The following is a 27,919-nucleotide window of genomic DNA, read 5'->3' as shown; positions in this document are numbered from 1 at the left end:
CTGGTTGCCTATTGAGAGTCTGCCTCACAAGTTTTCTGGATATGCTCCAGATCACCACAATCATGAAATAGGACAAGTGGATACTGAAAATAAATTCATGGAATAATAATTTAAAGTTAAAAAAAAAAGCTAAATGATCAATAAACACATGGTTTTATGACACATTTGCAGTGTATACACTCCCATTTGGAATTACTAATACCAGACTTCCAAGGGTACTAAAGTCATCTCCCCTATCTCCCCCCATTACTGTATATAAAGTTCAAGAACTACCTTTAGCAACCACATTATGGTTACTGTGACCAGCTATATTTTATTCAGCTCAACCAAGAAAAAGCAGTTGTACCACTGGCCCTACGGCAGTGGGGGTCTGGGCCATGGCATTACAAAACTTACATGGACAGTTCTAGAATATCTCAGTGGATTGCTAACTTACAATTAAATTTGAAACCTGAGGCCCTAGACAAATTACTTTGTGTGTGTGTGTGTGTATGTAATGCCAATTACTTTAGGTGAATAATATAACATGTACATAGGTATTATATAGCTGTTTTATATGGTTTTTGTCTAGTTACCAATTGTTTGGTGTGCAGTGCTTGCACTGCTAGTTACATTTGTTAGATTTATTAAATACTGGGGCACAGTAACCCAGAGAGAGAAACAGTACACTGAGACATTGCAAATATTACTACATATAATTCATGAACGCTTTAAGGCCTGCACAGTTGTACAATGGGTACTGCCTCAAAGCATCTGGATTGTTGGGGTTTAAATCCAGTTCAGTCTGTGTATAGTTTGCTTGTTCTCTCAGTGTTGGGTGAGTTTGCTTCAGGTGCTCTGGTTTCCTCTCGCAGGCCAAATGAACTTGTTTCAGGTGAAATGCTGAGTTGCTACCTAGCGCTGGACTGGTGTCCTGCCCAGCATGCACACGACTAGCCTTGTGCTGTGCTTCTGGGATAATCTACAGACTGCCCTGATGCTCACTTGGACAAGTAGTAACAGATAGTATTTGTTTCAAATGTTGCACATCCACTGTGAGTGAAGCAGTAGTGATTCATTTTTAAAAAAAAAAAAAAAAAAAAAAAAATCAAATTTTTAAATAAGACAATACCTGTATATATTTTAAATAAATAAAAAGCATTAAAAACTTAATATTTTAATTGAGATTGACATATTTTGTGTTCTAGCAGCAAACTACACTAAGTTATCTGAAAAAATTATACAGATAAACTATGGAAATAACATTCAATAGGATTTTATATGAACCCACTCCATACCTTTGTGCTAGCAGCATACTAAACTGCATCAATGCAATAAAGTCAAATAAATGCACAATGCAAAATACCTTTTGTTAAAAGTAAACAGACTTCTCCAAAAACAGTATGTTTATAATTGGTTTATAAAAAATAAAAATCTGTTTGACTACAGAAGCACAATTACACAGACAATGAGAATTAAAAAAAAAAATGTTTTTGAGAAAACACAATCGTAGAGTAGTTAGAATTCTTTCAGAACGCTGCTCAGACATCTCATCTTCTCTTCCATAGTCCGTTTTTTGTGCTTCGTCTCCTCCAGGAGCTGCCTCATCTCCTCCTCCACTTGGACCACCTGAATAACACAGATGCATTTGTTTAAGTGAGCAGTCAAAAACTAAAAAGTTAGCTGAATCCAACAGATAGAATGTAAAAGAAGCTATTACCACCTTACTCCACCATTGTGTGGCAGCAGACAAAAACTGAATAAACTGAACTGTGGCTCAACAAGGAACTAGGCACAATGTACAAATATGCAACACTTCTTCACTGAATAACTGCTCCAGAAACTGTCCTGATCACCTCATCTCAGTCATACTATTCAACTGTAGGTGAGTGAATTTTCCAAGGGAGGTTAAACACTTCATGTGCTGCACCCATCAAAAGACCACATGTTTTGTGGATCAGAGTAGTCCTCCCAACAAAAAAAAAAAAAAAAACAACTCTATAATGAAATTTATCGCACTATTAAAGTTACACAGCTTTACATATATCAAGGCCATGTCCAGAAATCAGTCCTGTAACTACTGGTTAGAAAGTTCAGTATTTATCACCTAAACTGACTGTGGAAACATCAGATTGGTAACCAACTTCAGATCATATCAAATTATGCTACTGTGTACATACTGTTCCATCCTGTCCAGTGTTCTAAATGGTAATGTATAAACAACTGGGGCTGTCCCTATATACACAGACACAGAGTTAAATGTTGTACACTGAAAGATTTCACAAAGAGGTCCAATTCATAAGCACTGTAGTTACCCTATGGTTTGCAAGCTCTATTTCCTTCTGCTTGTCACTGGCCAGCTGCAGGAGTTCAGCTTGATGGGAGGCCTGCACCGCCTCCATCTGCCTTTGAAAGGCATTGTCCACACAGCGTAGTTTCTCCAAGGCAGCCCTGGATACACACAGACACCCAGATTCACATACACACGACAGCGACTGTCATAATCCCATACGAGCAGATATAGAAATAAAAGCTCAATTAGCAACCAAGTGAAATTACTGCAGACAGTGAAGCTAATAAATATGAATGTATAAACACAGTGATACAAACCAAAAAGGCTATCTCATGCTTCAGTATGTCGCTGCGAAACTCTAGTACACAAAAAATGCTTTGAAACCAAGCGTGAAATCATGTGTAACATTTTGTCTACTTAGCAGTTGAGATGTCACAATAATGACATTCATTCAAGATACACAGGAAAAGGTGTTATACCCCGTGCGTCTTTTTCAATGGCTGTACACAAGGACCCAGTCCAACCACCAATCCAAAGCCACAGAGAACAATAACCAGCATAGCCAAACATCTTCATGACCTGAGACCAAGAAGCTTAACTAACTTCTCCAACCCACCCACCAAAACAAAATTCCACCAACCCAACCAACAAACCAAGCCTAACCCACCAACGCAAAAACCATCAAACCACACCCACCAACAAAACCAAACCAACAAAGAACCAAACCAAGGCTAACCTACCCACACAAAAAAACCCATCAACCAACCCCAACAAAGCCAAACCAACAGACTAAGCCTAACTCAACAACAAACTACACCAGCTGAGTACCAACATGAGTATTTCATTGAGGTTTTCAAGTGGGCACCTCCCTTTGTCGGGGTTTCGTTGAATTAGGCCCACAACACCTCCGGAAGGCTCAACAGTGCAGTCTGGCATCCCAGACGCACCCCACTCCACATACGTGTTTGATATCCTTCACCCTCAACAAATACTACAACCCCACTAACTCAACCAGCTAAACCACAGCTCCATACATACCTTCTAACCTTACCTCCATACCTACTGCAAATCTACAACTCCACAAATTTAAACTATCCTACTTAACAAGGCCACACCTCCTTAATTAACACCAGCTGCCTCCCATTACTCACCAACTGCCACCAATTGTCCACCACACCTCCCTCTAACCTGTAACTCCAACTACCCTGCTCTCTTTTCAACCATAACCACTGACTTGCCTTCTCAGCTGGCTCAGACAGCTCCTTCACCACTGCCTTTAACGAGTGGCCTCTAATATCGAACTCTCCAACAACGCCGTAGCTGATTTAGCCACAAATCCTCTTACACCTACCTCTACGGGTCTTACATGAGCCCGCCATTCACGGTCCCTTGCCTCTGCCATCAGATCTGTATACTTTAACAATTTCCACTTGTATGCCTCCCCCATAGCATCCTCAAACGGCATTGTTAACTCTACAAAATACACAATACACTCACCCTCTGAATATAACACCATGTCTGAATGCAGTGAAGTAACAGCAATGACCTGCGGAACCTGGAGCTGCTTGCCAATACTAGCCAACAGCTTCCAGTCCTGTGCGTTACTCTCTCCTGCCCACACAAAACCAACCTGTTATTATAATTTGCCTAAAAATAAAGCCCCGAATGCAAAAACCTTTACGTTGATTTTTCAGATCTAAACGAGAAAACTGTATTTTTACTGACAATCTGTTTCTCTTATTTAACAAGCAACAAACAAAATCACAATTTTACATCTTTACTGATCAATTGGTTAAAACAATCAAGGTCATCAAGGTCAAAAGTATGTGAACCCTTATATTTAGTAGTGGAACCTCCTCCATTAGCAACAACCTTAACCAAATAATTTTTGTAGCTGCTGATCAGACTTGCACAGCAGTAGCGGGAGTTATTTTGGCTCATTCCTCTATACAAAACTGTTTCAGTTCATGTCTCTTTTTATGATGTCTTGGTTGAACGGCCTTCTTTGTATAATACCACAGCATTTCAATGGGACTGAGATTAGGACTCTGACTTGACCATTCTAAAATTCTGAATTATTTCTGATGAACTGCACAGTTGTTAATTTATTCCTGTTTTGAATCACTGTCATGTTGCACTATCCAATTTATTTTGAGTTCTAGATCTCAGATGGATGCCCTGACATTCTGCTGGTGAATTTCCTGAAAAGTCCTGGAATTCATTAGTTCCGCAATATCTGCAAGCCACCCAGACCATGAGGCAGCAAAGCAGCCAGAAATCATTAATGGGGGTCAAAATGTAAAGTAATGCAGCCTGGTCTTCAGAGACTGTTTGTATGTGTCTTTATGAAGGTACAAAGGACTTTACTTAAGGTAACCTGCATCCAATGAACGAAGATATTACAAGAGAGCGAGGCAGAGCGTCCAGAGCGAGGCAGAGCGGTTGCTGAGATGGCGTCTTTGGAAAGAATGAAGTCCCTGTTCGACGCAAGTTCTATCCTGAATGTATCGTCTGACAGCATACCTGTGTGTTGTGTATCATGTAACATGTTTTGTTTGGTTGCACCTGCTGACATTGTAGAACATTTCATTTGCTCAAAATGCGTAACAAATAATGACTTGATGCGGAAGGTCCGCGATTTAAAAGAGCGCATTAAGAATTTGATTTCTGTACGAGAAACGGAGAGTTGGTTGGACTCGGTGTGTCCCGATGCCTCCGTAGTGTCGAACTCGGCGTCGACACTTACAGGCCCCAGTACAGCTAACAAGAAGCCGGGTACACCGGAGCGCGCTCACGGCGACTGGGTTACAGTTCGGAGTAAGAAGTCAAATAAAGCGAAGCCTAAGCTACAGGTTCCTGGTTCGGGTTCTCCCGTCCAAACCCAAAATAGATTTTCGGCTCTAAGCAGTTCACATGTTGTTGTTATTATTATTAATAATAATAATAATAATGTGCTCATTTTGGGGGATTCGGCTGTCTGAAATGTTAAGGTTCGGGGGCCTGGGAATCGAAATGTAAAGTGTTTCCCACGCGCGTGTCCGACATGGCGGCTCGTGTCAGTTCTCTGGCCGATAATGCCATGTCGACTATGATGGTGCATGTTGGTGGTAATGATATTCGTTATCAACAGTCTGAGGTGTTAAAGAGCCGATTTATTTCTACGTGTTACAAGGCCAGAAGGAAATGTCGTGATCTAATAGTGTCTGGTAATCTAGACTGGTGTCTTTTAACAGGTGGTTGGAGACATGGTGCCGCTCAAATCGTATATCATTTGTTAATAACTGGGATGATTTCTGGGAAAGGCCAAGGTTTTTCACGCATCATGGCGTACACCTCAACTGGAGGGGTTCGTTTGTTTTGTCCCAGAACTTGGCCTGCAAGTTGCAGGACTGACTCATGGTCCATGGATCATTTTCTTTAACAGCTTTGTGTATTGATGGGTCTGTTACTCGTTCTGATATCAGTAGTCATTTCTCATGTGATGGGGTTTCTTGTGCCTTGTCCAGTGTGGGCCTAAAAACTTTAAATAAAAGCGTTAAGTGCAGCCAAAACATTCAAACTATTATAAGGCCACTGCATTTAACTAAACTTAGTGATAGGAGCGTTTGCACCAGAAACCTAAAATACATTAAAAGAAACATTCTCAACTTACCACCGAGGCCAAACTGTAATATAAAATGCTGTTAAATATTTGTGCACTAACGAGTAAAGCTGTCCTAGTAAACGACTTCATATTAAGTTATAAGTCCGATCTATTCTTTCTTACCGAAACCTGGCTCGGTGAGTCCGATACTATTCCGCTAATAGAAGCCGCTAAGGACGGATATGATTATTTCCATAAATCTCGTTCTGTGCGTCGTGGAGGTGGAGTCGGCATTCTTTTTAATAATAGATTACAAATAACACCCAGAAATCGTGATAATTTTGCGTCGTTTGAAGTTCTACAGCTAGATTTCACGTCAAACTCCAATATAATGATATTCCTTATCATCCACCGGGACCGTACTCCTCTTTTCTCGAGGAATTTAGCAACTTCATAACCAATTTAGTCATTAACCATGATAAAATAATCCTGATGGGTGATTTCAATATTCATGTAGACGTGTCATCGGATACTCTCGCTAATAGTTTTCTGTCTCTCTTAAACTCCGTCGGTTTTACCCAAGTTATTACTGGTCCTACTCATTCCCGTAACCATACGCTTGATCTCGTCATAACCTACGGCGTTGATGTTCATCATGTAAACATTATTCCTTTAAACGAGGCTATTTCTGATTCATCATTTAGTAACCTTTGATTTATACCTGCCCGTGCCGTCAGACAATAGTAAGACCAAAATCGTGCGGCATATTGATGACACTACTACTGCTAAAATTATTAATCATATTATAAGCTCGGATTTTGGAACGAGTGTAGATATTGATCAGATGGCTCTAGATTATAATTCGGTGGTAAAATTCGCCCTTGATTCTGCTGCTCCACCAAAAACTAAACTTATTCGAAATGTAAGAAACTCGCCATGGTTCAAGGAATCAACTCGTGCAATAAAGTTAGAATGTCGTAAATTAGAGCGTAAATGGCGTTCAACTAAACTAAACGTTTATTATGTAGCCTGGTACGATTGTCTAAAAAAAATATAAAAAGGCACTTTTTCATGCCAGATCCGAATACTACGCAAAGTTAATTGATGAAAATCACAAGAACCCTTGCTTCCTGTTTAATACCATCGCTTACTTAACTAGTAAACACAAAGATAAACAATGTATTTCTACTACCATTACTAATGATGAATTTATGTCGTTTTTCAATAATAAATTAGTGAATATCCGCAAATCCATAGTGCCTTCTAGTTCGGTTTTAGCAAACATAAGCGCTTCTGACGATATTAGTTGTCCGCACCATCTCAGTAACTTCGATGTAATAACTGTAGAAGAAATTACCGTGCTAATTCGCTCTATGAAAAGTACTACCTGTCCTTTAGACCCAATCCCCACTAAATTACTGAAAGCCACAGTTTCCGTGCTTGCAGAACCTATTGTTAATATTATTAATACGTCATTACTAAATGGCTGTGTTCCAAAAGCCCTTAAAATCGCCGTTATTAGTCCCCTACTAAAGAAATCCAATCTGGACTGTAATAACCCATGTAATTATAAACTGATCTCCAATTTACCGTTTTTATCCAAAATTCTAGAAAAAATCGTAGCGTCCCAAATTGTAAAATATCTTAATCACCATAATATATTTGAAAAACTTCAGTCTGGTTTCCGCACTGGTCACAGCACTGAAACGGCACTTACACGTGTTGTTAATGATATTATCATTTCTTCTGATGCTGGTCAGATCTCTATTCTTATGTTACTTGACTTGAGTGCTGCGTTTGATACTGTTGACTATACTATCTTACTGAGTAGACTTGGAAACCTAGTTGGACTAAGAGGTACTGTTCTGAAGTGGTTTGAATCGTATTTAGCAAACCGTGAACAATTTGTATTGAAATCCGACGACAGCACCCCGTCCATCTCTACTACAGTTCAGTATGGTGTGCCGCAGGGCTCCGTGTTGGGTCCATTATTTTTCTCACTTTATATGTTACCACTGGGTGATATTATTCGCAAGCACAATGTTAATTTCCATTCATATGCTGATGACACACAGCTTTATGTATCGTTCAAGCCTGATGATCCATCATATGTGGTGTCGTTAACTAATTGTTTTACCAGTAGAAAATTATGGATGAGTAATTTATCTCTAAATTCCAGTAAAACAGAGGTACTTGTGGTGGGTGGTGATGCTAAAACTCTCGACACAATCGCGTCAATCTTTACAACAAATGGTATTACCTTCAAGCGTACCGATTGTGTCAAGGATTTGGGTGTCCTGCTGGATGGAAAGCTGTCATTTGTATCGCATGTAAATGCTTTGACTAAGTCGTGCTTCCTTCAATTAAGAAGCATAGCTAAAATGCAGCGATTCCTTTGTAGATGGGATTCTGAGAAACTGGTTCATGCTTTCGTTTCCAGCAGGCTGGATTACTGTAATGCTTTATTGTTGGGTTGTCCGTACCAGACTGTATCCAGGCTACAATTGAGACAAAATGCTGCTGCGAGAATTGTTACTAGAACTAGGAAGTACGACCATATAACACCAGTACTTAAATCCTTGCATTGGCTCCCGGTCTCTTATAGAGTTGATTATAAAATCCTACTTTTGACCTATAAGGCAATACATGGCATTGCCCTGGCTTACCTTTGTGAGATCATTAATCTTTATATCCCAGGACGATATCTCTGTTCATTAGATGCAGGTTACCTTAAAGTACCTGTGATCAATAAGACCTCAGTAGGAGGTCACACCTAAACTGTGGAATAGTCTACCAGTTACTGTCAGAAATGCCCCGTCTGTTTCTGTTTTCAAATCCCGACTTATATGTTCACACAGGCATTCCACCTTGTAATGTAATTCAACCTGCCTTGGTTATTTATTTTATCACCTTTACAAAAATGCATTTTAAATTTACTTAAGTAACAAATTACTAACTCTGTCCTATCTTCTCGTTGAGCACTACCTCGCTACATAAGACCTGAGGAGGCTGGCCAGTGGTGGCAGACGAATCCCATGCTGACAGAGGATGATGTCCAACTACCGTGACGATCGAGATGTTCCATGACGAGTCGGGGATCCAAGATGCCATTCACCAACATTATAATTACTTGTTAAACACTGGCTTACAAATTATTTTCTAGAATGCCCAGGAGGGGTGGGCTACCACTGGCCTGTGGACCCCCAGAGGTTTTTTTCTCCCTCAACTTTCAGTTGGGAGTTTTTGTTCCTTTCCCCGGTGGCCAGTAGGTATACTTATACCTCTATAATAAGTTCTTCATTATGGTAGCCATTAGTTGACTGTCTTCTTTGTTTGTATCTGTTTTTCTTGCCTTTGTCTGTGTTAAAGCGCCCTGTGTCACTGCGTGAGAAGAGTGCTCTATAAAAAAATAATAATAATAAATGTATAATCTTTCATAGCTGAATAGAATGTGGTACAAAATTAAACATATACATGCAATTAAGAAACAAAATCTGAAGAACACAGCTCACTGATCCTGAGGGGAGGCAGACATGGTAGATATATAAAAGTGCATCTTACTTGTGTGCCTGCACAGCTTTCTCCCTTTCATCTGCAAGCAGCTTCTCCTTAGAATCGAAGCTCTCCTTCATGCGCTTTACCTGGAACTCTAGCTGTGTCAGTAGCTCTGCCTTGTCCTTCCACTTCCTTTTCATCACACTGTAGAGGTGTTCAATACAGGGACAACAGGGCCATCACAATGTGCATGGGGGCTCGATTCATATGACACTGCTTAGCACCATTCGCCTAAAACCATGCCTAAAAGAATAAGCAGTAATCTAATATTAAACAACCTTTGAAGTAATTTAGATTCAAATTACAACATTGGCTATGATTCTAAAATAAAGCAGAAATGTTCATAAAATGATCTCTGTTGTATTCATTATTTTATAGAATAACGCTGTATTTAGTAATGATAGATACTCCATTAGATATAAAAAGAATTAACAACAGCAGAATACAGACCGTGACTAAATGACAGAATACAGTAAGGTGGGTATGTGCATTTTAGGTCTGCTTGTACTCAGCACAGGTCAATTCAGAATGACACTTTGAATTACATTCCACACGTTTTTTCTTTTTAGTCCTATTAAATATTACCACAGGAAAATTAACAACACAAACAATGGTGAATATTTTAAAATTGTGAATTTTGTGAATATTAGAGTTTATTTCTGCAAAATCATAATGGAATTTACACTTATAATGTAGTTAAATCTCATATTTTCTGAAAATAAAACTTGAGTGAATTCATTAAATTTTAACAAAAAAAGGAAAAAAAAAACTGCCAGTCCTATACTTTAAATCACATCTCTGGTATTTATACAGAGACCTTACATGAACTGTTGCACTTCTAGTTGTGTTATAAATGATGGGCTACAGACATGAGTATATTAAAATCAACAAATTCCCCCCCAAAAATACCCTGTAGAGGGAACTAATGACATTAGACAATATTCATATAGACATATTTGTAATCCCTCTATGTACGGTCTACCTGTATGTACAAAAAATAAACAAAAAAAATTTGTACCCCTACTCATGCAGACCATTTTAATTGTTGTCCAGCTTTGACTCTATCCTTTACCTCTTGTCTGCATACAACTGGGTCTGTGCCTCTCTCTGTGTATGTCTGTATGGGTCCTTACCTGTGCTCCTTTTTCACCTCCCCCAGTTCAGCCTCCTTGTCCTCCAGCTGCTGCTTGAGCTCCTCCTTCCTGGCAATCAACTGCTCCACCTGCTCTCTCAATTCACCCAGGTGTACAGTCTCTTCTTCAAGCTGCGCCTGGAACCTCCGCTGGGCTTGTACACTCTCCTCTCTGAGATGGCGAGTCTGTTCATCCCGCTCCTGTAGACCCTGTAAGAGGAAGAGGCAGGAAGAGTAGGTCTACAACTGAAAGTGGGAGTTGTGAACCAAAACAGTCATATATCAACATAGTATAACATTCTGTGAATTACAAGTCCCATATTATTGTACTTAAATGCCATGAAAACTGAGTTTCCAAAAAAAAAAAAAAAAAAAAACTTGCTAAATCTGTCTCCTAAAGATCTTATTTGTTATAAAAGTCAGTTGAAGTAAAGCCACTCTCTGAAATGTACTGTTATTTATTTAACTGATGGCTTGTCTTACATGACTTGGAGGGATCAGGGATAAAATGTACAGTAAGGTCATGGAAACTTATGTTTAAACATCCAAGCATCATTAACTAAATTTGAAAAAACATGAGAACAATTCTATCTCACTTCTTTTTTTGAGAGCAATATTTCATTAGTTTTTCCAGCTGATTGCTGAGCTTGCAATCACAAATAATACACAAACTAAGGCAGGGATTTTTACTCCCATCCACGCAGCACACAAATGCACATGGAGTGCAGACAAACGGAACCCTGCCTCTTTCAGCTTGCGGATGGTCTCTGTGTTGTCTTCCACTATCTTGGCTTTGATTTTAAGTGTCTTGTTGTCACTCTCATTCTGTTTTCTCAGAGTCTGAACCTCTGTGCTCAGAACTTCAATCCGAGCCTCCAGACGGCCTCTATCCTGGGCTAGAGAAGCTCCTGGTGGAAAGAAGCCAGCAATTTGGGTCAAACCAGAGAAACACTGAGTATCCCAACTTTCATTCACTACATTTACATTTAACTTCACAGATGCCTTTCTCCAAAGGGTGTACAACCAAGAGTAAATCATCTGTTATCACATGTGATGGAGAGTAACCACTCATTTTTGGGCACCTTTTTGAAATATGACTATTGCAACAGTTACTCAGACAGTCCTGTATCTCTATAACTATAATAAGGATGACAGAGCTCTTAGTGTGATATTCGCAATGTATATACTAAAATGAATTTACTTTAACAATTCAAATATCTCTACTGAAGTCCATACTGGACCTATAATCATGAACAGCATACAGAAAATGACTTTTTAAAAAATGAAAACAGGGTGAAAAAGATATGGTGAAGAACTAGTGTCTATAAAAATACTGGAAGTATGAAGTCTTGCATACTCAGCAACTGCAGTAAACTCTAGACACAGAAAATCACAGGGAAGCCCTCCTGGGCTTGGTTGCACTATGTCTAAATGACCACAGCATGGTGCTCTAGCCTAATTGAATTTTTGTTTGCTATATAGCGATTGTTTTACTTGGTAGTCACTTTCTTCGCAGACACAATTTATTTTAAGAAAAACAAATTCATATACCCTGAAACCTATGACTCAGCATAAAGAATATTCCTTAATAAAAATTAAGTTAAGGCAAGTACGGCATTGTTTTGGTTACAGTTAAAAGACAAGTACTCGTGGAGGAAAGATGCCTAGCCCTCTCTCTCTCACACAGACAAACACTCTGAAACCACTTGTCCCAAGCAGGGTCACAGCAAACCAGAGCCTAACCCGGCAATACAGGGCGCAAGGCTGAAGGGGGAGGGGGATACACCCAGGATGGGACACCAGTCCGTCGCAAGGTACCCCAAGCAGGACTCAGAACCCCAGACCCACCAGAGAGTAGGCCCCAGCCAAGCCCGCTGCGCCAAATGCTCCCCCACTCACTCTGTGAAACTGAATTATACACACTCGTATACCATGTAGAACCAGCTTATATGGTGAAACTAGATTGTAAATTTGGCATTTTAGTTAACATACCATGTGTTCCCTGTTGGGCCACCTGTTAATTTCACAGTGAATTGTAATATTTTACTTTGGGTTACCACAACATATGCCCCTGTACCTTGCTGGGCCAGCTCCTGGCCCCATATCTTGCGCTCAGCCCGTAACCCATCGATGACAGATTCCTGGGTGGCCAGCTCAGATAAAAGTTTGAACTTTTCCTGCTTAAGAAGCTCCAGCTGGAGCCTTCGGTGCTTATCGTCCTCAACCGTTGCCTCCAGAGTCCGTACTCGAGCCTGGCAAACAGATAAACCCAAAGGTGATGAAGGTAAATATTTTTCTTGTCAACCCTCCAGCCACAGGCACGGTGCCTCAAACCTTGAGATCAGTGACAGCCTCTCGTTTGGACTTGATGAGTTCCGCAATACGGGTCTTCTGTTCCTTCACCATGGAAGTGAGCTCCTGCACAAGTGTAGCCGACTGCTGCTCCTTCTGCCGAGACATGGCCAGAGCGGCTTTGCAGTCTGTCAGCTCTGCAGCCTGGAGGTTGAAGCCCTCTTTCACCTGCAGGATTCACACAGGCACTTGCCTTTAACTCTAAATGACAAAGTGTATTTAATGACTGTGAATTTGGAATATTATGTAAAACGCCTTTCTCAGACACTTGTTTAACAAGTTCTTCTAATTAAAATACAATGATGACAGAGAACATCAAATTAAAAAAGATTTATAATAGATCAAAAACTATGCATAGTACTATTAAGAATGACAAGTCAAAATACTAAGCATTAGAAGCAGGATGCTGCAAACCATGAGTATTGCAGTGAAGTTTGTGTGATGGTACCTCAGCAAAACGGGCAGCCTCAATGGTGAGCGCCATGCGGAACTCATCCTCCAAGTCTGTGTAGCGCTGCCTTGCTTCGGTAAGTTTCTCCTGTAGGTCAGCCAGTTGCTGACTGTGGTGTTGTTCCGACACGGCTGCTGCCTGTGCCACTGCCTCGTGGAACTCTGGGCCCTTGGGGTGTATCCATGACTCCAGCTCTTTTCTGTGAGGAGAAAATGTCCAACACCAAAAGATGATGTACATCTCTGTCATGTCTGTATTTGCTAAACACACACACACACACACTACAGTAAACCAGGGAGGTTAGCAGAATTCAAGAACAATAAAATTAAAAACTTAATGATTGCACAGTATATCATATACAGTATACAAACATATTTTGGTATAAAATACTAAATTAGGTTTCTTTGAGTATATATCAGTATGCTATTCGTAGTAAGAACACACACATTTTCTCTTTCGGCTTATATAACCATAGCCAGCGGTAGAGTTTAGTTGTTTATTAATTTTTCCAAGGCTTTTTCCCCAAAGAAGCTACTTACAGTAATTTACCCAATTATACAGCTGGGCACTTTTTACTGCAGCAGTTCAGGGTAAATACTTAATCAAAGGTCCTATAGCAAGGGATGGGATTCAAACCAGGACCCACAGAGGCTCTAATCACTACACCACTTGCTGCCCCTAAGTTATTATTGTATCAAACACTTCAGGTTCAAGCAGTACCTGTGGGACTGCTCCCTGGAGGCCAGCAATTCATGGAGCTGATGCAGCTTGTCCTTGCGTTGCTGTGCTAATGCTCTCAGGATCTCTATCTCTCTTCTGAGCGCAGCTACCTGGTTCTCCAGTTCCTGGATTCTCTTCGTCTGAACATTCACAAGAGGTGTTTAGAGTCCCTTGTCTGTGTCTATCAAAGCCATCACAACCAGATGTGTGAGGAACCATAAGTGACTGCTGGGCTTATAACTGAATACTGCAGCTCACAAGGTTCAGTTTTGCTTTAGAAATGCCCCAGGATTTGTCTGATTCATTCAAGTTACATTTTATATGGGCAGCCCAATTTCTTGCTTAACTTACATTTACATTTATTCACTTAGCAGATGCTTTTCTCCAAAGTGACTTACAATGGATACTATGTAGTGTTACTAGCCCACATACCTTATTCACCAAGGTGACTTACACTACTTACAATGGGTCACTCATTCATACATCAGTGAAACACACTCTCTCTGTGCCACTCACACACTGTGGGGGAACCTGAACAGCATGTCTTTGGACTATGGGAGGAAACTGGAGCACCCGGAGGAAACCCACGGAGACACAGGGATAACATGCAAAATCCACACAGACAGAGCGGGAATCAAACCCACGTTCTCTCACACCACTACTCTGTGCCACCACGTCGCCCCACACATAACTGACACATTAAACCCAAGCGACTAGAAACATTAACCATTTAAGAAATGTAGACACTGCAGCACACTGAAGTGCACCTTGTTAAAGGTTACAACAGCAAGGTCATTCCTTAAACTTGACCAGGAAACTTCAAGGTTACAAGTCTCCGTCCTTAACCACACACACACTGAAACTGCTTGTCCCAAGCGGGGTTGAAGCGAGCTAAAGCCTAACCTGGCAGCACAAAGCGTAAGACTTGAGGGGAGGGGACACACCCAGGACAGGACACCAGTCCACTGCAAGGCACCCCAAGGGGGACTCGAACCCCAGAACCACCAGAGAGCAGGCACAGGCCAAAACCCACTGAACCGCCCCCCCGTCCTTAACCACTGAACTATTTTTTGTCTTATTTTTAAGCAGTAACATGTCTGAACTCTTCATCTGTTTGCAGAGAGGCCCCTGGAAGAAAAATCAGACCCATCTCAGTAATTATAGCCCACAACACAGAGCACAGCACTCTGGGAGCCATGCCTTCAACAGATATAACACTCCCTCTGGATAACCAAGAGGCAAGAGCCCAGCAAAGAGTACTGCTCTCCAGGAGGTCAAAATTCTCTCAAACTTTTTCTCTCATACACATCTTCAGACAGTATATCTGAGGATGAACTGAAAATGCAATTATTATGAAACAATGAAAGTATCACTACCCAAAATCCTTTTTTGATGTTTTGGGGCACATTTACTGTGATATTTTTATTTTTTCTTAAATGTATTTTAATGCTATGGTCTACACTTGAAGTTCGCTCTGTAAACATGTGGGAAAGTGATGTGTTTAAATTTATACCACTTGTAAAATCAATGTTTGATTTATACAACAACTTCAATGAGGGGGCCATGGTGGCGCAGCAGGTTTGGCCAGGACCTGCTCTCTGGTGGGTCTGAGGTTTGAGTCCTGCTTGGGGTGCCTTGCAACAGACTGGCGTCCCGTCTTGGGCGTGTCACCCCCCCTCCAGTCTCACACCCTGTGTTGCCAGGAGAGGCTCCAGTTCGTTGCGACCCCGCTTGGGACAAGCGGCTTCAGACAATGTGTGTGTGTGAGAGAGAGAGAGAGACAACTCCAATGAAGTTATTGGAAAGTGCAATATGATCATATCTGTGATAAACTGTAACCTTTTGACCCTGAGCCCTCGTTCTATGTATGTGAAAATATTTGCTTTTCCTCAATGTACTGTCTGTATCTTCATGCTTTTTGATCCTGTGCTTGGCATAAAACCAATAAAACATATAAAAAAAATTAAAGATAATGGAACATGTGTGTACTACAACATAGTGTGGATGCAACTGAGTTCTGTGGTCTCTGCAAATACAGCACTGTACTGTTATTGTGTCGTTAATGTTGTATGTGATTAAGACTTTCACAGCAGGGGCACGGTGGTGCAGCAGTTTGGGCTGTGTCTGCTGGGTCTGGGGTTTGAGCACTGCTTCAAGTCCCTTGTGGTGGACTGACATCCTGTCCAGGGTGTGACTCCTCCCCCTTTCGCCTTGCGCCCCGTATTTACGGGTAGGCTACTTGGCTCAATAACTGACTTTTACAACTGAGCTATTTTTGGACATATTTGTTAATGCTCATGTTCAGGACCAAACCTGCACAGGCTCGCAGATTACTTAATACTTAACTAATTTTACCCTCTGCACAGGTACTGTTTACAGGAGTACCACAAATAAACACTGACATTCATTAAGACTTATTCAAAGACTAAGGGCAATGTAGAGCTGCCAATCCACCTGAAAGAAATGCACTTGGACACTTGGGAGAAAACCATGGCACCTGAAAGAAACTCTGGCAAACATGCAATCTCTATGTAGACTGAGCTGAATTCAAACCCATGTCCAGACTCACAGCCCAGGTGCACTGAGGCACCAGTACTTCCCCTTGTGCTACCATGTTCTCCCAGTTTACAATGTTGCACTGAATCATTCTGCATCCTGAGTAACGTTTCCAAAATCAGCATTTGAGGACCTTTACAGTTTATTTAATGGAAATGAAAATTATAGGGTAAGATTAAAATAAACACTGTTCACCAATGTGTGAGTGTGCGTGTGTATGTGAACTCTCACCTCCTCAGCCTGCTGCTGGGCCCACAGGGTCTCGTTCTGGGTGGCAGTGTCCTGCAGCCTGTGCAGCACACTCTGTTGTTGCTGCTCCTGGCTGCGAGCCTGGACTAACTCATCCTGAGCAGAATGAAGGCTCCTTTCCAGCTCCTCCACCCGCTGCTGGAGCTTCACGCAGTTTGCACGCTCCTTCAGCAACAGCTCCTTTAGCCTAGTCACATACACACATTTAATATTGCACCCGTCCCTGATGCATGCGCTCACACACAAACAAACACACACACAGATATGAAGCTGAATCCAGCGTTTTTCAATTTTTCTCTACACACGACTAATACACAGTGCCTAGTACTGTAATCTTTTGGCAAAAACCAGTAAAAGAATATTATTGCATCTTGCTTTAGAGATACGTACAGTCAGTAATTGTAACAAACATCTCATTGTAAAAAGATGTGGAAAAAAGAAGTGGAAAAAAAAACAACTGTATTTCAAAACAGAAAGTTGATAAGTCTTTTGTAGATGAAGCAACAATACAACTACATTATATTTCATCCCCAACACCAAATGCAAAATCACACACACACACACACACACACACAATTTTCAGAGCCGCTTGTCCCATACGGGGTCACGGGGAACCGGAGCCTACCCGGCAACACAGGGCGTAAGGCCGGAGGGGGAAGGGGACACACCCAGGACGGGACGCCAGTCCGCCGCAAGGCACCCCAAGCGGGATCCGAACCCCAGACCCACTGGAGAGCAGGACTGTGGTCCAACCCACTGCGCCACCGCACCCCCCATGCAAAATCACTTTAAACCAAATTCTTATAGGTGGGGGAAGAGGAAAAAAAAAAAAAAAAAAAAGAAACACCTGATTTCTCCTATTTTCCACAACGCTAAGGTTCTAAAACAAAGTGATCTTCCTTTCAGTTGAAAAGAAGCAGGCTCTGTGAACTCTTGACATTTACGGCAACTGATAGGTAGGAATTAAAGTGTCCAATTAGAAAAACAGTAAGAAAAAACTACCATAACTGTAATTCACAGTAAGAACCTCAGTTAAATTGTGCATCTCAATTAAAAGCATCCTGAGACAATGCTGAATAGTAACCTGATCAATTACCACTAAAACTTAATTACAGGTGGCCACTTAACACAATGGCATCCACAGAAAACCTTTCACTTTTTTTTTTTTTTACTGGAGTAGATACACCCTTAGCATTTCAAGATTTAGACATTTTCCTACATAAATACCTGTCGCAATCCTACAATCTCCAGCACATTTACAGCTGTTCATTATACCACAGCCCGCAGAGTGCCGTAGGAAAATCACACTGGCTTAGGGCTCCTCGGAAGGAAAAATATTCAGTTTATAGCATTGGAGTATATGGTAGGTAGGCCATAAGGAAAGCTGCCTATTAGAGCTGCCATTATCAGCACTGTAATAAAGTCAAAGTGGCTTTATCATTTCAACCATATACAGCTGGTATATCATACAGTGAAACAAAACAATGCTCACTCCAGGCAACTGGTGATCGGTAACATACAGAACCTGAAAAAATCAGCCCATGCACTGATTATATCATAATGCACTCATTCAAAGGACAAATCCCTGAATAATGCCAATGTACTACACCCGATTAGCTAATCAGTCATTTACAGAACAACTGGAAATAAAAAGGGACACCAGGTGGCAGAGAAGTTAGAACTACCCTCTTCAAAAAAAAAAAAAAAAAAAAAACCGTTCCCTTGCACTTAAAGGATCTCCTCCAGTGGCAGTACCCTTAATCAAAGTGCTCACCCTCAAAACACACACACACACAGTCTGAACTGCTTGTCCCATACGGGGTAGCGGAGCCTAACCCGGCAACACAGGGTGTAAGACTGGAGGGGGAGGGGACACACCCAGGACGGGATGCCAGTCCATCGCAAGGCACCCCAAGCAGGACTTGAACCCCAGACCCACTGGAGAGCAGGACCCGGTCCAACCCACTATACCACCGCGTGCACCCCCCCCACCACCACCACCACCCTCAACCACTCCAGTAAAAATTACCAAACTGTATAAATGAGTTAACCATTGTAAGCAGCTTAACTATGTAAAGCGCTTTGGAGAACAGTGTCAATCGAATAAAGAAATGTAAACAGACCTTTCAAACTCTAGACTGACTAATATGCAACTGGAAAAATAACTGATTAAGCCTTTAAGCAACATGAGCAGTCAGACACATCTACTATTACCACTACTGCTTTGTGACTAATCGATCTAATGTGTAATTAATACTCTGAGAGTGAGACTCTCTCACCGATCCGTGGTGTGAAGAGCCAAGTTCTGGAGGTTCTTCTCTTCACTGGCCTGGGTCTGCAGGTTCTGTAGCTGCTCAGTCAGCTTCTTTAAAGCCTGCTCAGCCTTCCATCGCCTCTCACGTTCCTGGTCCCGCTCCTCAATGATCGCCTTAGTGGAGAAAACATACATACTTACTTCCCTCAAAATATTCTACATTGGCAAGATCTCCCATAAAGTTATTAAACAAGAGTAGAACACCTGCACAACAAAAAGTTCAGAAGCACAAACATATATAAAATGCTCAAATAACTTATTTGAAATGCTTTACCCAAAATCAGGCTCTAGGTTTTACCATATGATTTTAATGATTTGCTTAAATGCATGCGCTAGGCAGCCTATCTTGAACATAGTATAAAAATGTGTCCAGTCTAGAAGGTAAATGTACAGTGCAGACATTGTAAAGGAAACCACAGAAGACTGGGATTTTGGCATGTTATGCAGCTTCAAATAACATTTAATGTTGCCATAATAATCAGTGACCTGTTATCACACTACTGGGTCTTTCATCATCAACAAAGACGTTTGGAGCTCAGTACTCAAAGTAATGCATTAAGGAAGAATTTAAATAATGTGAATCCCAGGACCCCACAGAGCTGCCGGCTACTGCAAATATTACCAAGCTGACTGGTCCATCCAAACCCAATAGAGGTGGTGGTAAAAAGTCAAAGCGGAATTCAATGGAAAGCGGTGTAGTTACAAATACAAAAACTCATGCATTAAGTTAATCACACACCCTGTATGTTTCCTCCTCTGTATGCATTGAAATCTTGCCATCCTTGGCCCCTGCAGCATGTTTTCCTTCTGTATTGCTGGGTGGTGCTGTCTGCACATGTTGGGATTTCTTTGGAGGGTCCACCTTCTTACCTGAACAGGCTAATGACCTTGATTTTGTGATAGCTGCTCCTAGATTACTGTAAAAATAAAAGTTAATGACATTTAAGAACATTGCTTAGTTGTTGCTGGTATTTAAACCCATCCATCCATCCATCTTCCTCCGCTTTAGGTATTTAAACCCCTGAATATTTAATAACTGACAAATATGGAAAATATTATAGAAAAGTGCCATGAAAGGCAATAGACTATAACTGTGGAAAGGGTACTAAAAATGGCTTTGATAAGTTTCTCAGACTGTATGTGCAGTTATGTTTACATATTAGTACACACTAAAAATACATGGACTTACTCAGTTGATGCCCCCAAAAGGAACTTCAAATTATTTAACCATTTATTAGTATTAATTGGGTAGTTTTATTGTATCAATTTAGGGTAAGTCCTTTCTCAAGGTACTACAGCAGGAACAGGGATTCAAACCAAGGTCCTTCAGGTGCAAGCTCTAACCACTATGATACCACCTATTGCAGAAGTACCAGATCTAGGGATGAAATCAGTAGCACATTAATAATTAGATTTTTGTAACACACATTTTTCTCTTGTTTGGTTGATTTGTACTATTTGTGTAGAATAACAGGAGAAAAAAAAAAAAAAAACTGAACATACAGCAATGGCTGTTTTAGACTGGCAAAGAATATTTTTTGTGTGTACTCTTATGATTAATGAGCTGTAGAATGCTCCTGCACTGCTCTCAATGAGTGATATAAGACAAACATTTGAAACACTTAGTTGAAGTCTACCTGTGCATCTTTGCCTCATCTGTGAGAGAGGAGAGGGTGTTTGTTGCTGTCTGTGCACCCATCATCACACCAACATGCTGACATACACACTGGATGTATGAATTGGGCAACAGAAGGGTAAAGTCACAGTGAAGATAAATGAGACCCCTTTGTCTGAACTGTAGCATAGAAAGTATCCCTACTTAGGATTTGTGTAAATAAGAGATTTTGCTTACTGTAGAAATATAATTTTGAGTACATGTAAGTTACATTAGTATAATGTAACATAACGCATTAGTGATGATAATGAATGATGTTTATCATTCTTTCCTGGTCTTAGATAGTTTGAAGTTAAACAGAAAATGGTTTATTTTAATCCATCTGGAATTAGATAAAATATTTTTCTGATTTTTGGCAAGTTGTCCATTAAGTTAAAGCCTTACATTACCATTAAACATCATTCTGAAAACATGTAGGTTAATAGTGAAAGCAATGTTTTCATATATGAAAATTCAGTCATATTAGGTCAGAAACCATTGGCATGTGTAATTTTTTAAAAATATTTCTTTAAAGTTCAACAAGTTCATATTTTAGGTCAATTTGCATTGCAGATACTTTTCCAGCCTTCCAGCACCTTTTATGGAAACATTTTTTTTTTTTTTTTTAAAAGCTGCCCCCACAGTATTACATACATGACGGTTATTTACATCCCTACTCTAGCCACACAGATCAGTTTTACGTAATGCAAAACAGTGTTTGCACATATTTTTAATGAATGATTTCCTGACATCTTTTGATGTCTTGAAGACATTTTTAGTACATCTTGTTAATGGCTGGATTACAAAACTAACATCAATTTTCATCCCTAAATGCTGACACTGCAGCAGTGAGATACTGATGAGCTGTGAAATTTTTACAAGCTGCTGAACACACTAAGTGGGAGCATGGTGGTCGAACATGTGGATTCATGTTAAAATACTATTAAAATGCTAAGAGGGATCCTCCTCTTGTACTCCTGACAAGAGAATGAAAAACTCATGCAGTGAATTGATCCAAGTGTTTATGTGGATAAAGTGTCAGATGATTTAGGAGTTTCCCTCTGGAAATTTTCATCTGCCAGTTATGAAAAATATGTATATATTTATTATATATTGTAGAAAACCTCTGCATGTGAGTTTCAGTGTAGCAAAGCTTCCTTCACCTACTTAGTTATTGTTTAGGTTCAGACTTTTCCTCCAAAAGCTTATTTTGCAATTTCAACCTGCAAATTAAAACAACCAGTGAACAGTGAAACACTGGCATGAAGTACAAAGCAACATAGGCTTTAATCTGACAGACAACGTGCCAAAAATCAATAAGATATGTTATCCAATTCCAGATGGATTAAAATACATTTACATTTATTCATTTGGCAGATGCTTTTCTCCAAAGCGACGTACATCTCAGCAAAAAATACAATTCGTGCAGAGACATGGATCTAGTTTGTTACTATCCACTTGATGCACCGATGATCATCGCTCGAGTAGGTGCATAAAACGAAAGATAAATGAATCCTGATAAAAAAAACTTGGTAGGAGGTTTTTTTTTTTTTTTTTTTTAAAAAGAATAAGGTACACAAACTGACACACAATGCCGGAGTAGCGGCTGTGTAAAGGCCTACAATCATAAACAAAATACAATCATTTTCTCCTTCTTTATTTTAAAGGATCTCACTAAGGGAAAAGAAAATGATGAGCGCCATTATAAATTGACAATTCATCACTACCACTAGTACACTACTCACAAGATTATTATTGAAATTGAAAGTAGCAATTTTAGAAAATTTACTGATCTATGTTTGTAAGATAATCTTATTCTTCACTGTCAAGGAAAGCTCTGCTTTCTGTGCTGTCCCTCTCTAGACAGTTGATGTCCCTGTACATCAACTGCATAGCAGTATGTGGTGCAATGGTTAGGGCTTGTGCCTTGTAATATGAAGGTACCTGATTCAAATCTTTGTTGTTTAGCATACAAAACATCTGGAAATACAATGTAATGAATATTTCTTGAATCCAAGTTCCATGTTTCATTATGGTGTCTGACAGTAACCAGGATTCACTGCTAACACCATTCAATACCACAGATGTACATAAACAGAGCATAATTCTGTAATAATGATAATAATCAAAATAATAATAGTACAATTTAGTGCTAAAAAATTCATAGTTCACTAAAGAGGAAAAGTGGATTGTGAAGTCTAGCTCGTACCTGTTGGACCTCTGGGATCTCAGATCTCTAGTGGACTGCTTCCTAGAAGTTAACAAACCCTTGTGGTGCGTGGGGATCCGTGACCTGAGGGATGCCCCTTTGCGATTGTCCTCCTTCCCACTGTCACGCTCGCTCTCCGTTGTAAGATCTGTGTCTCTCTTGGCTTTTTCCATGGAAGTGAGAGTGGGTGTGGAGGTAGAGCTGGGGCTGCTGGGAGCCTGGGGGTATAATGTGTCAGGTCTTCTTCCATAAGTATGCACACAAACACACATTTGGTTATTTTTGCAGGGTCTCAACAATCTCTGCATAGTCCTCTTAACAACTAAGCCATTTCACCACTACAAGTGGGCAGCATGGTGGCACAGCGCTTGGGTGGTATGTGAGAACCTGGGTTCGATCCCTGCTCACAGTCTGTGTGGAGTTTGCGTGTTCTCCCCGTGTCTGCGTGGGTTTCCTCCCACAGTCCAAAGACATGCTGTTCAGGTTCCCCCATAGTGTGGGAGTGTCACAGAGAGAGTGTGTTCCATTGGTGTATGGATGAGTGGCCCATTGTAAGTAGTGTATCTAGCAGTGTAAGTCACCTTGGTGAATAAGGTGTGTGTGGGCTAGTAACACTACATAGTGTTCGTTGTAAGTTGCTTTGGAGAACGCACCTGTTAAGCAAATAAATGTAAATCCTGCCCTGTAAGTCTATATTTTACAGCTCTCTTTCAGTAACTGCTCAGCCATACATTTGTCAGTATTTTTTCCTAAAGTTTGTATTTTTCATTCTGTTTTTGTCATTTGTCTTTCAATCTGACTGAGTTCATAATTTTTATACTGAGTTACTGTGAAATTTCTACAAAATTACTTTTCATCCAACAGGAAGTAATTCCTGAAACCCAACATAACTCTAAAATTTACAGTGGCAGAATATAGTAATATTATACTGTATGGCATTATGTAATTCTCAGTGTATGAAACATAAGAATGAAAGAGATGCTACCATCTTGTTGCCAGCCAATGTACACAGGGACATGAAGGACATTACCATAGTAAATGAAAAAAAATTTCCCACAACTAAAACCAGAGCTGACAGACCCCTAACACAGTAAGGCAACCACATTCACAGAAAAAGAAGAAGAAAGCAAACATGAAAAAAAATGGAACATGAAAGCTACAATCTCTCACCAGCTGGATGAGCTGAGAAACTTGGTTCTCCAGTTTTTTAATGCGGAGCAGATTCCCAGCATCTAGCAGCCTTTTTGGAGAGTTGGGGGATGAAGCCTTCCCCTCAACAATATTAGTGGGCTGGTTTATCTTTGCATGGTCAGCCCGCTGGTGGAACCGTGTCAGCACCTAATCAATTTTTGGAGTACAAAGGGGGACACCTACAGTGTACTGTAAGTCAAGCAAACATATTTCCTTACTCATATATGAAAAATGGATAAATACATGTGGCCAGTAGGTGATCTGGTTCAGCCCAAAAACCTAGCTAAACACAGTATACCTCTATAGAAATAATTCTGGAAAGTATGTCCTCTCACTTTGCTGCACAGAGCAGCGACCGACAGAAAATCAGTGTCTGATTTTCTGAAACAAGTAATATAATGCAAGAAGAAGCATTCTTCATGTCTCTGGCAAAAAGCCAAAGAATACTCCTACTTAGATATGGACTTTCAATTAATATCAATTAAGAGCATTCAGATTAAGATGAGATCTAGTATACAACACCATCTTGTAGAATCTATATGTTAAACTCACAGAATATCATTGAATAGGATTTGAAAAAATGCACCTTTTCATTATTGACACTAACATCTGATAACAGGAAATCCGCAAAGTCCTCCAACCCTAGGATATCAAGGGCATTTTCGTCGCTAGAGTAAACACGGTTGCCGTGCCTGTCCATCCCATCCAGGGCTGACAGCTGGGGCAATGACTGGAGGATTATTTCTCGGTACCCTTGAAGATACACACAAGAGGATCTGGTATTAAATGCCAACAGAATTCCAAAGTGTGACCCAAAACTAATTTACCACTCACATCATCCTTAAATAAACTTGTTTGATAACACAGGCCATTTATTTCATAATAGTATTTCAGATAAAAGTAGTCATTTCATACTTTATGGACACTGGTTATGTACTACTCCTGTCTGATTAGGATCACAATAAAACAGTTTATGCAACTTAGCCCTTCATTTAAATAATAGGATTTGAAAATTTGTGATCTTTTCTTCCTTAAGGCAACTGAGGTTAAGAGTTACTGACCTTATGTTTAATCAGATCACTTGATTCAATTTCATTTCAGTGCCCACCATGTCTTTTGCCTAAGTTATTAGTGTGCTGTGCTTGTACTTTATGGTAACCAAGAAAGTATTTATAACATTAGTGCTAGGAACCTCATAAAAAGTAAAAGCTATGCATCACCTACCAGGAGTATCACAGACTGGATTCCTGCTGCCTTCCAAGTTTAATGTGACACTTCTTAAACTCTGCAATCCCCGCATGCACTGGAGTAGCTGGCTCATACTGTTCACTCGGTTGCATTGGAGGTAAAGGTGTTTCAGCTTGTATTCATTTCCATGCAGATATAAAAAGCCTGAAAACATTTAAAAACTATGTATATGTTGATTTTTCAACAGCAGTATGGGTTTGATGCAGATGTTTCACATATCAATGACAAAGTAAATTGTAGAAATCAATATTTACAAAGCACGGGTCCAGATTTTTCAATAACATAACAAGTGGGAGGTTTACCAGTTAAGTCACTTATCTGATTGTAAGATAAGTTCAGACGTTTCAAGCTCACAAGGCCATGGAGACCTACCAGACGAAGAGAAGACAAAATAAATCAGATGATGGAAACAAATGCAAGCTATGACAAAATAAATCAGATGATGGAAACAAATGCAAGCTATGAACTTAGGACATGACAGTTGTAATGTTCTAAAAAAAAAAGTAATCTTTTGTTTACACAATATAGCCTCACTGAGCTTATTAACTCAACTAGTCTACATAACAGCTGAGCATCTATTTAAAGCAACATTTCTGAAATATAACTGCAGATATTTTAGCTGTACTGACCTTCAACTTTGGATATTAAATTGCATGATAAGTTGAGGGTTTGCAAGGATGTAAGAGATTCCAGACCTTCAATGCAGGATATTTTATTTGATGATAGATCCAAGTGGCGTATATACCATGCTGTTAACAAGCCTTCAATTTTTGATAGCCCATTGCAGTGAAGGTTTAATGATCGGACACTAGGATTAAGAGGAATTTCAAACAAACTAAAAAGACAAAAAATAAGACAAGCAGAAAGAAAGACCAATTTATTAATTCAGTTTGCATCTTTCTCCAAGACAAATTGAATTGTGACGTTTGTATATTAAGATACTTGGGATTATTAACCCATTTATACAGCTGAGCAGATTTTCTGGAACAATTCAGAGCAAGTACCTTGACGGAGTGTACTACAGCAGGAGATGAGATTTGAACCCTGGGCCCTCTTCAAAATGATGGCTGACCTCTATGCTACCTGACCTGATGCCTATGTTTAAACATACATTGTAGAACTAGAGGAAACAGCTAGTTGTGCAGTGATCAGGGAAGTTATTATGCAATAAAAACATCACCTGTTTCAACATATTTCAAATATAAATTAAACTCCTACTGCAGTGCCATTAGTCAGGTTACTTACCCTGATGTGAAACAGTGAAAATTAAACTTAAAAAAAATTAAACAGGAAAAAAAAATTTAAAAATTAAATAGGAAAGTCTTGGGGTTGACCCCAAACCCTAAACTTAAGAAGTTCATTATCATGTAACTTGTAAGTCACCTGTTACAAACTTACAATCTAAATATAAGGAATAATAAAATGACAGTAAATCAAAAAAGATTTAACATACACATTTGCCTACTAAAAATCATATCTTTCCAATGTAGAGCACTAAGGGAAATGAAGCCACAAGACAACAACCGTTACCTCGATATGTTTTTATCAATCAAACTAAGTTCTCCACCATCTGCCATCATCTACAGAAAAAGAGAGCACTTATGAGTAATTGGTACAAAATAAAGAAAAAATAGAAATATACGCGAATATAACTTACATGAAAGTCACTTTGAACCTGTGCTGCTGCTTGTCGTAATTATTTTAAAGTTAAAGTATATACTATCATATCATGCGTGAAAGCTCCCCCCCCGGCGTTCCCAGCCAGGTGTGAGGTAAACTGCGCCGTATGCCAAAGGCTGCAGTTACGAAGCACCCCGAACAACTTCCCTTCATCGACAGAAACAACTTTATTCATCTCAAGTATATGTGCTTCTAGAAAAGAACTTACCAGCAAATTTCAGAAAAAAAAGAATGCATTGATAATTGAGGCAGGAAGTTGGAGCGGGAAAAGCTAAATCAGGCGCGCTGTGGCTCACAACAACTTCGAAAAGTTTCCGATAGCAATTTTCTTAAGAATAAACCGCGAATTTGTCTTCATAACGATACATGATTTCCACTGCATATAAACAAGAAAAAAAATTCAAAAGCCATTATTGCTGCCAGCAGCAACGCAGTGTTTACATGGGATAACAAACAGTTTCGCTACTTCAGCGCTTGAACTCAGCGCCCATACTCTACTTCCTAGTTACGTCATCGTGTGTTATAGAACTTCCGGTTCTTGATATGTTTTTTTTATTTGACATGTTTCAGAAGTTTTATTCTAAACTATTAAACATATAAGAACAATAGTATATTTCTTTTGGATACCTGAAGAGAGTACGATAGTATAATAATACTACAACCATTTCGACTTGATATTATAATTCTGGTAGTCACCTCGACAACTTTGTTTGTGTCAGCGAAATAAATGAGTATAGGGGACATGCAGTGCCG

The 27,919-nt window shown here is 39.9% G+C and overlaps 1 protein-coding gene across 1 annotated transcript; it reads right to left on the bottom strand.

The window, feature by feature from the left end:
• Positions 1–1,160: 1,160 nt before the first annotated feature.
• lrrcc1 (leucine rich repeat and coiled-coil centrosomal protein 1) lies at positions 1,161–27,063 on the bottom strand. Its single transcript, XM_018758762.2, has 19 exons — positions 27,017–27,063; positions 26,116–26,321; positions 25,789–25,854; positions 25,463–25,630; positions 24,825–24,991; positions 24,218–24,385; positions 23,048–23,265; positions 19,924–20,101; positions 19,150–19,298; positions 16,853–17,057; positions 14,066–14,205; positions 13,343–13,544; positions 12,877–13,062; positions 12,620–12,794; positions 11,287–11,450; positions 10,544–10,752; positions 9,417–9,554; positions 2,295–2,430; positions 1,161–1,608 (listed from the first exon to the last, which is right to left on the bottom strand). The coding sequence occupies exons 1-19, from the start codon at positions 27,061–27,063 to the stop codon at positions 1,498–1,500; spliced, it is 3,033 nt and encodes a 1,010-aa protein (XP_018614278.1). The 3' UTR covers positions 1,161–1,497.
• Positions 27,064–27,919: the final 856 nt, after the last annotated feature.

This window comes from Scleropages formosus, chromosome 10, assembly GCF_900964775.1.
Source record: "Scleropages formosus chromosome 10, fSclFor1.1, whole genome shotgun sequence".
Lineage (NCBI taxonomy): Eukaryota > Metazoa > Chordata > Actinopteri > Osteoglossiformes > Osteoglossidae > Scleropages > Scleropages formosus.
This window is presented reverse-complemented; position numbering and strand designations above follow the sequence as displayed.

Bases quoted from the DNA above. Each gene is read 5' to 3' on its own strand.
- lrrcc1 (XM_018758762.2), bottom strand. From the start codon at position 27,063: ATGGCAGATGGTGGAGAACTTAGTTTGATTGATAAAAACATATCGAG. The intron at 14,206-16,852 runs GTGAGAGTTCAC...GTGAATGTTCAG, and splicing joins CCCAGCAGCAGGCTGAGGAG to ACGAAGAGAATCCAGGAACT. The intron at 10,753-11,286 runs GCAGGGTTCCGT...TTCCTCTTACAG, and splicing joins CCATCCGCAAGCTGAAAGAG to GGTCTACAGGAGCGGGATGA.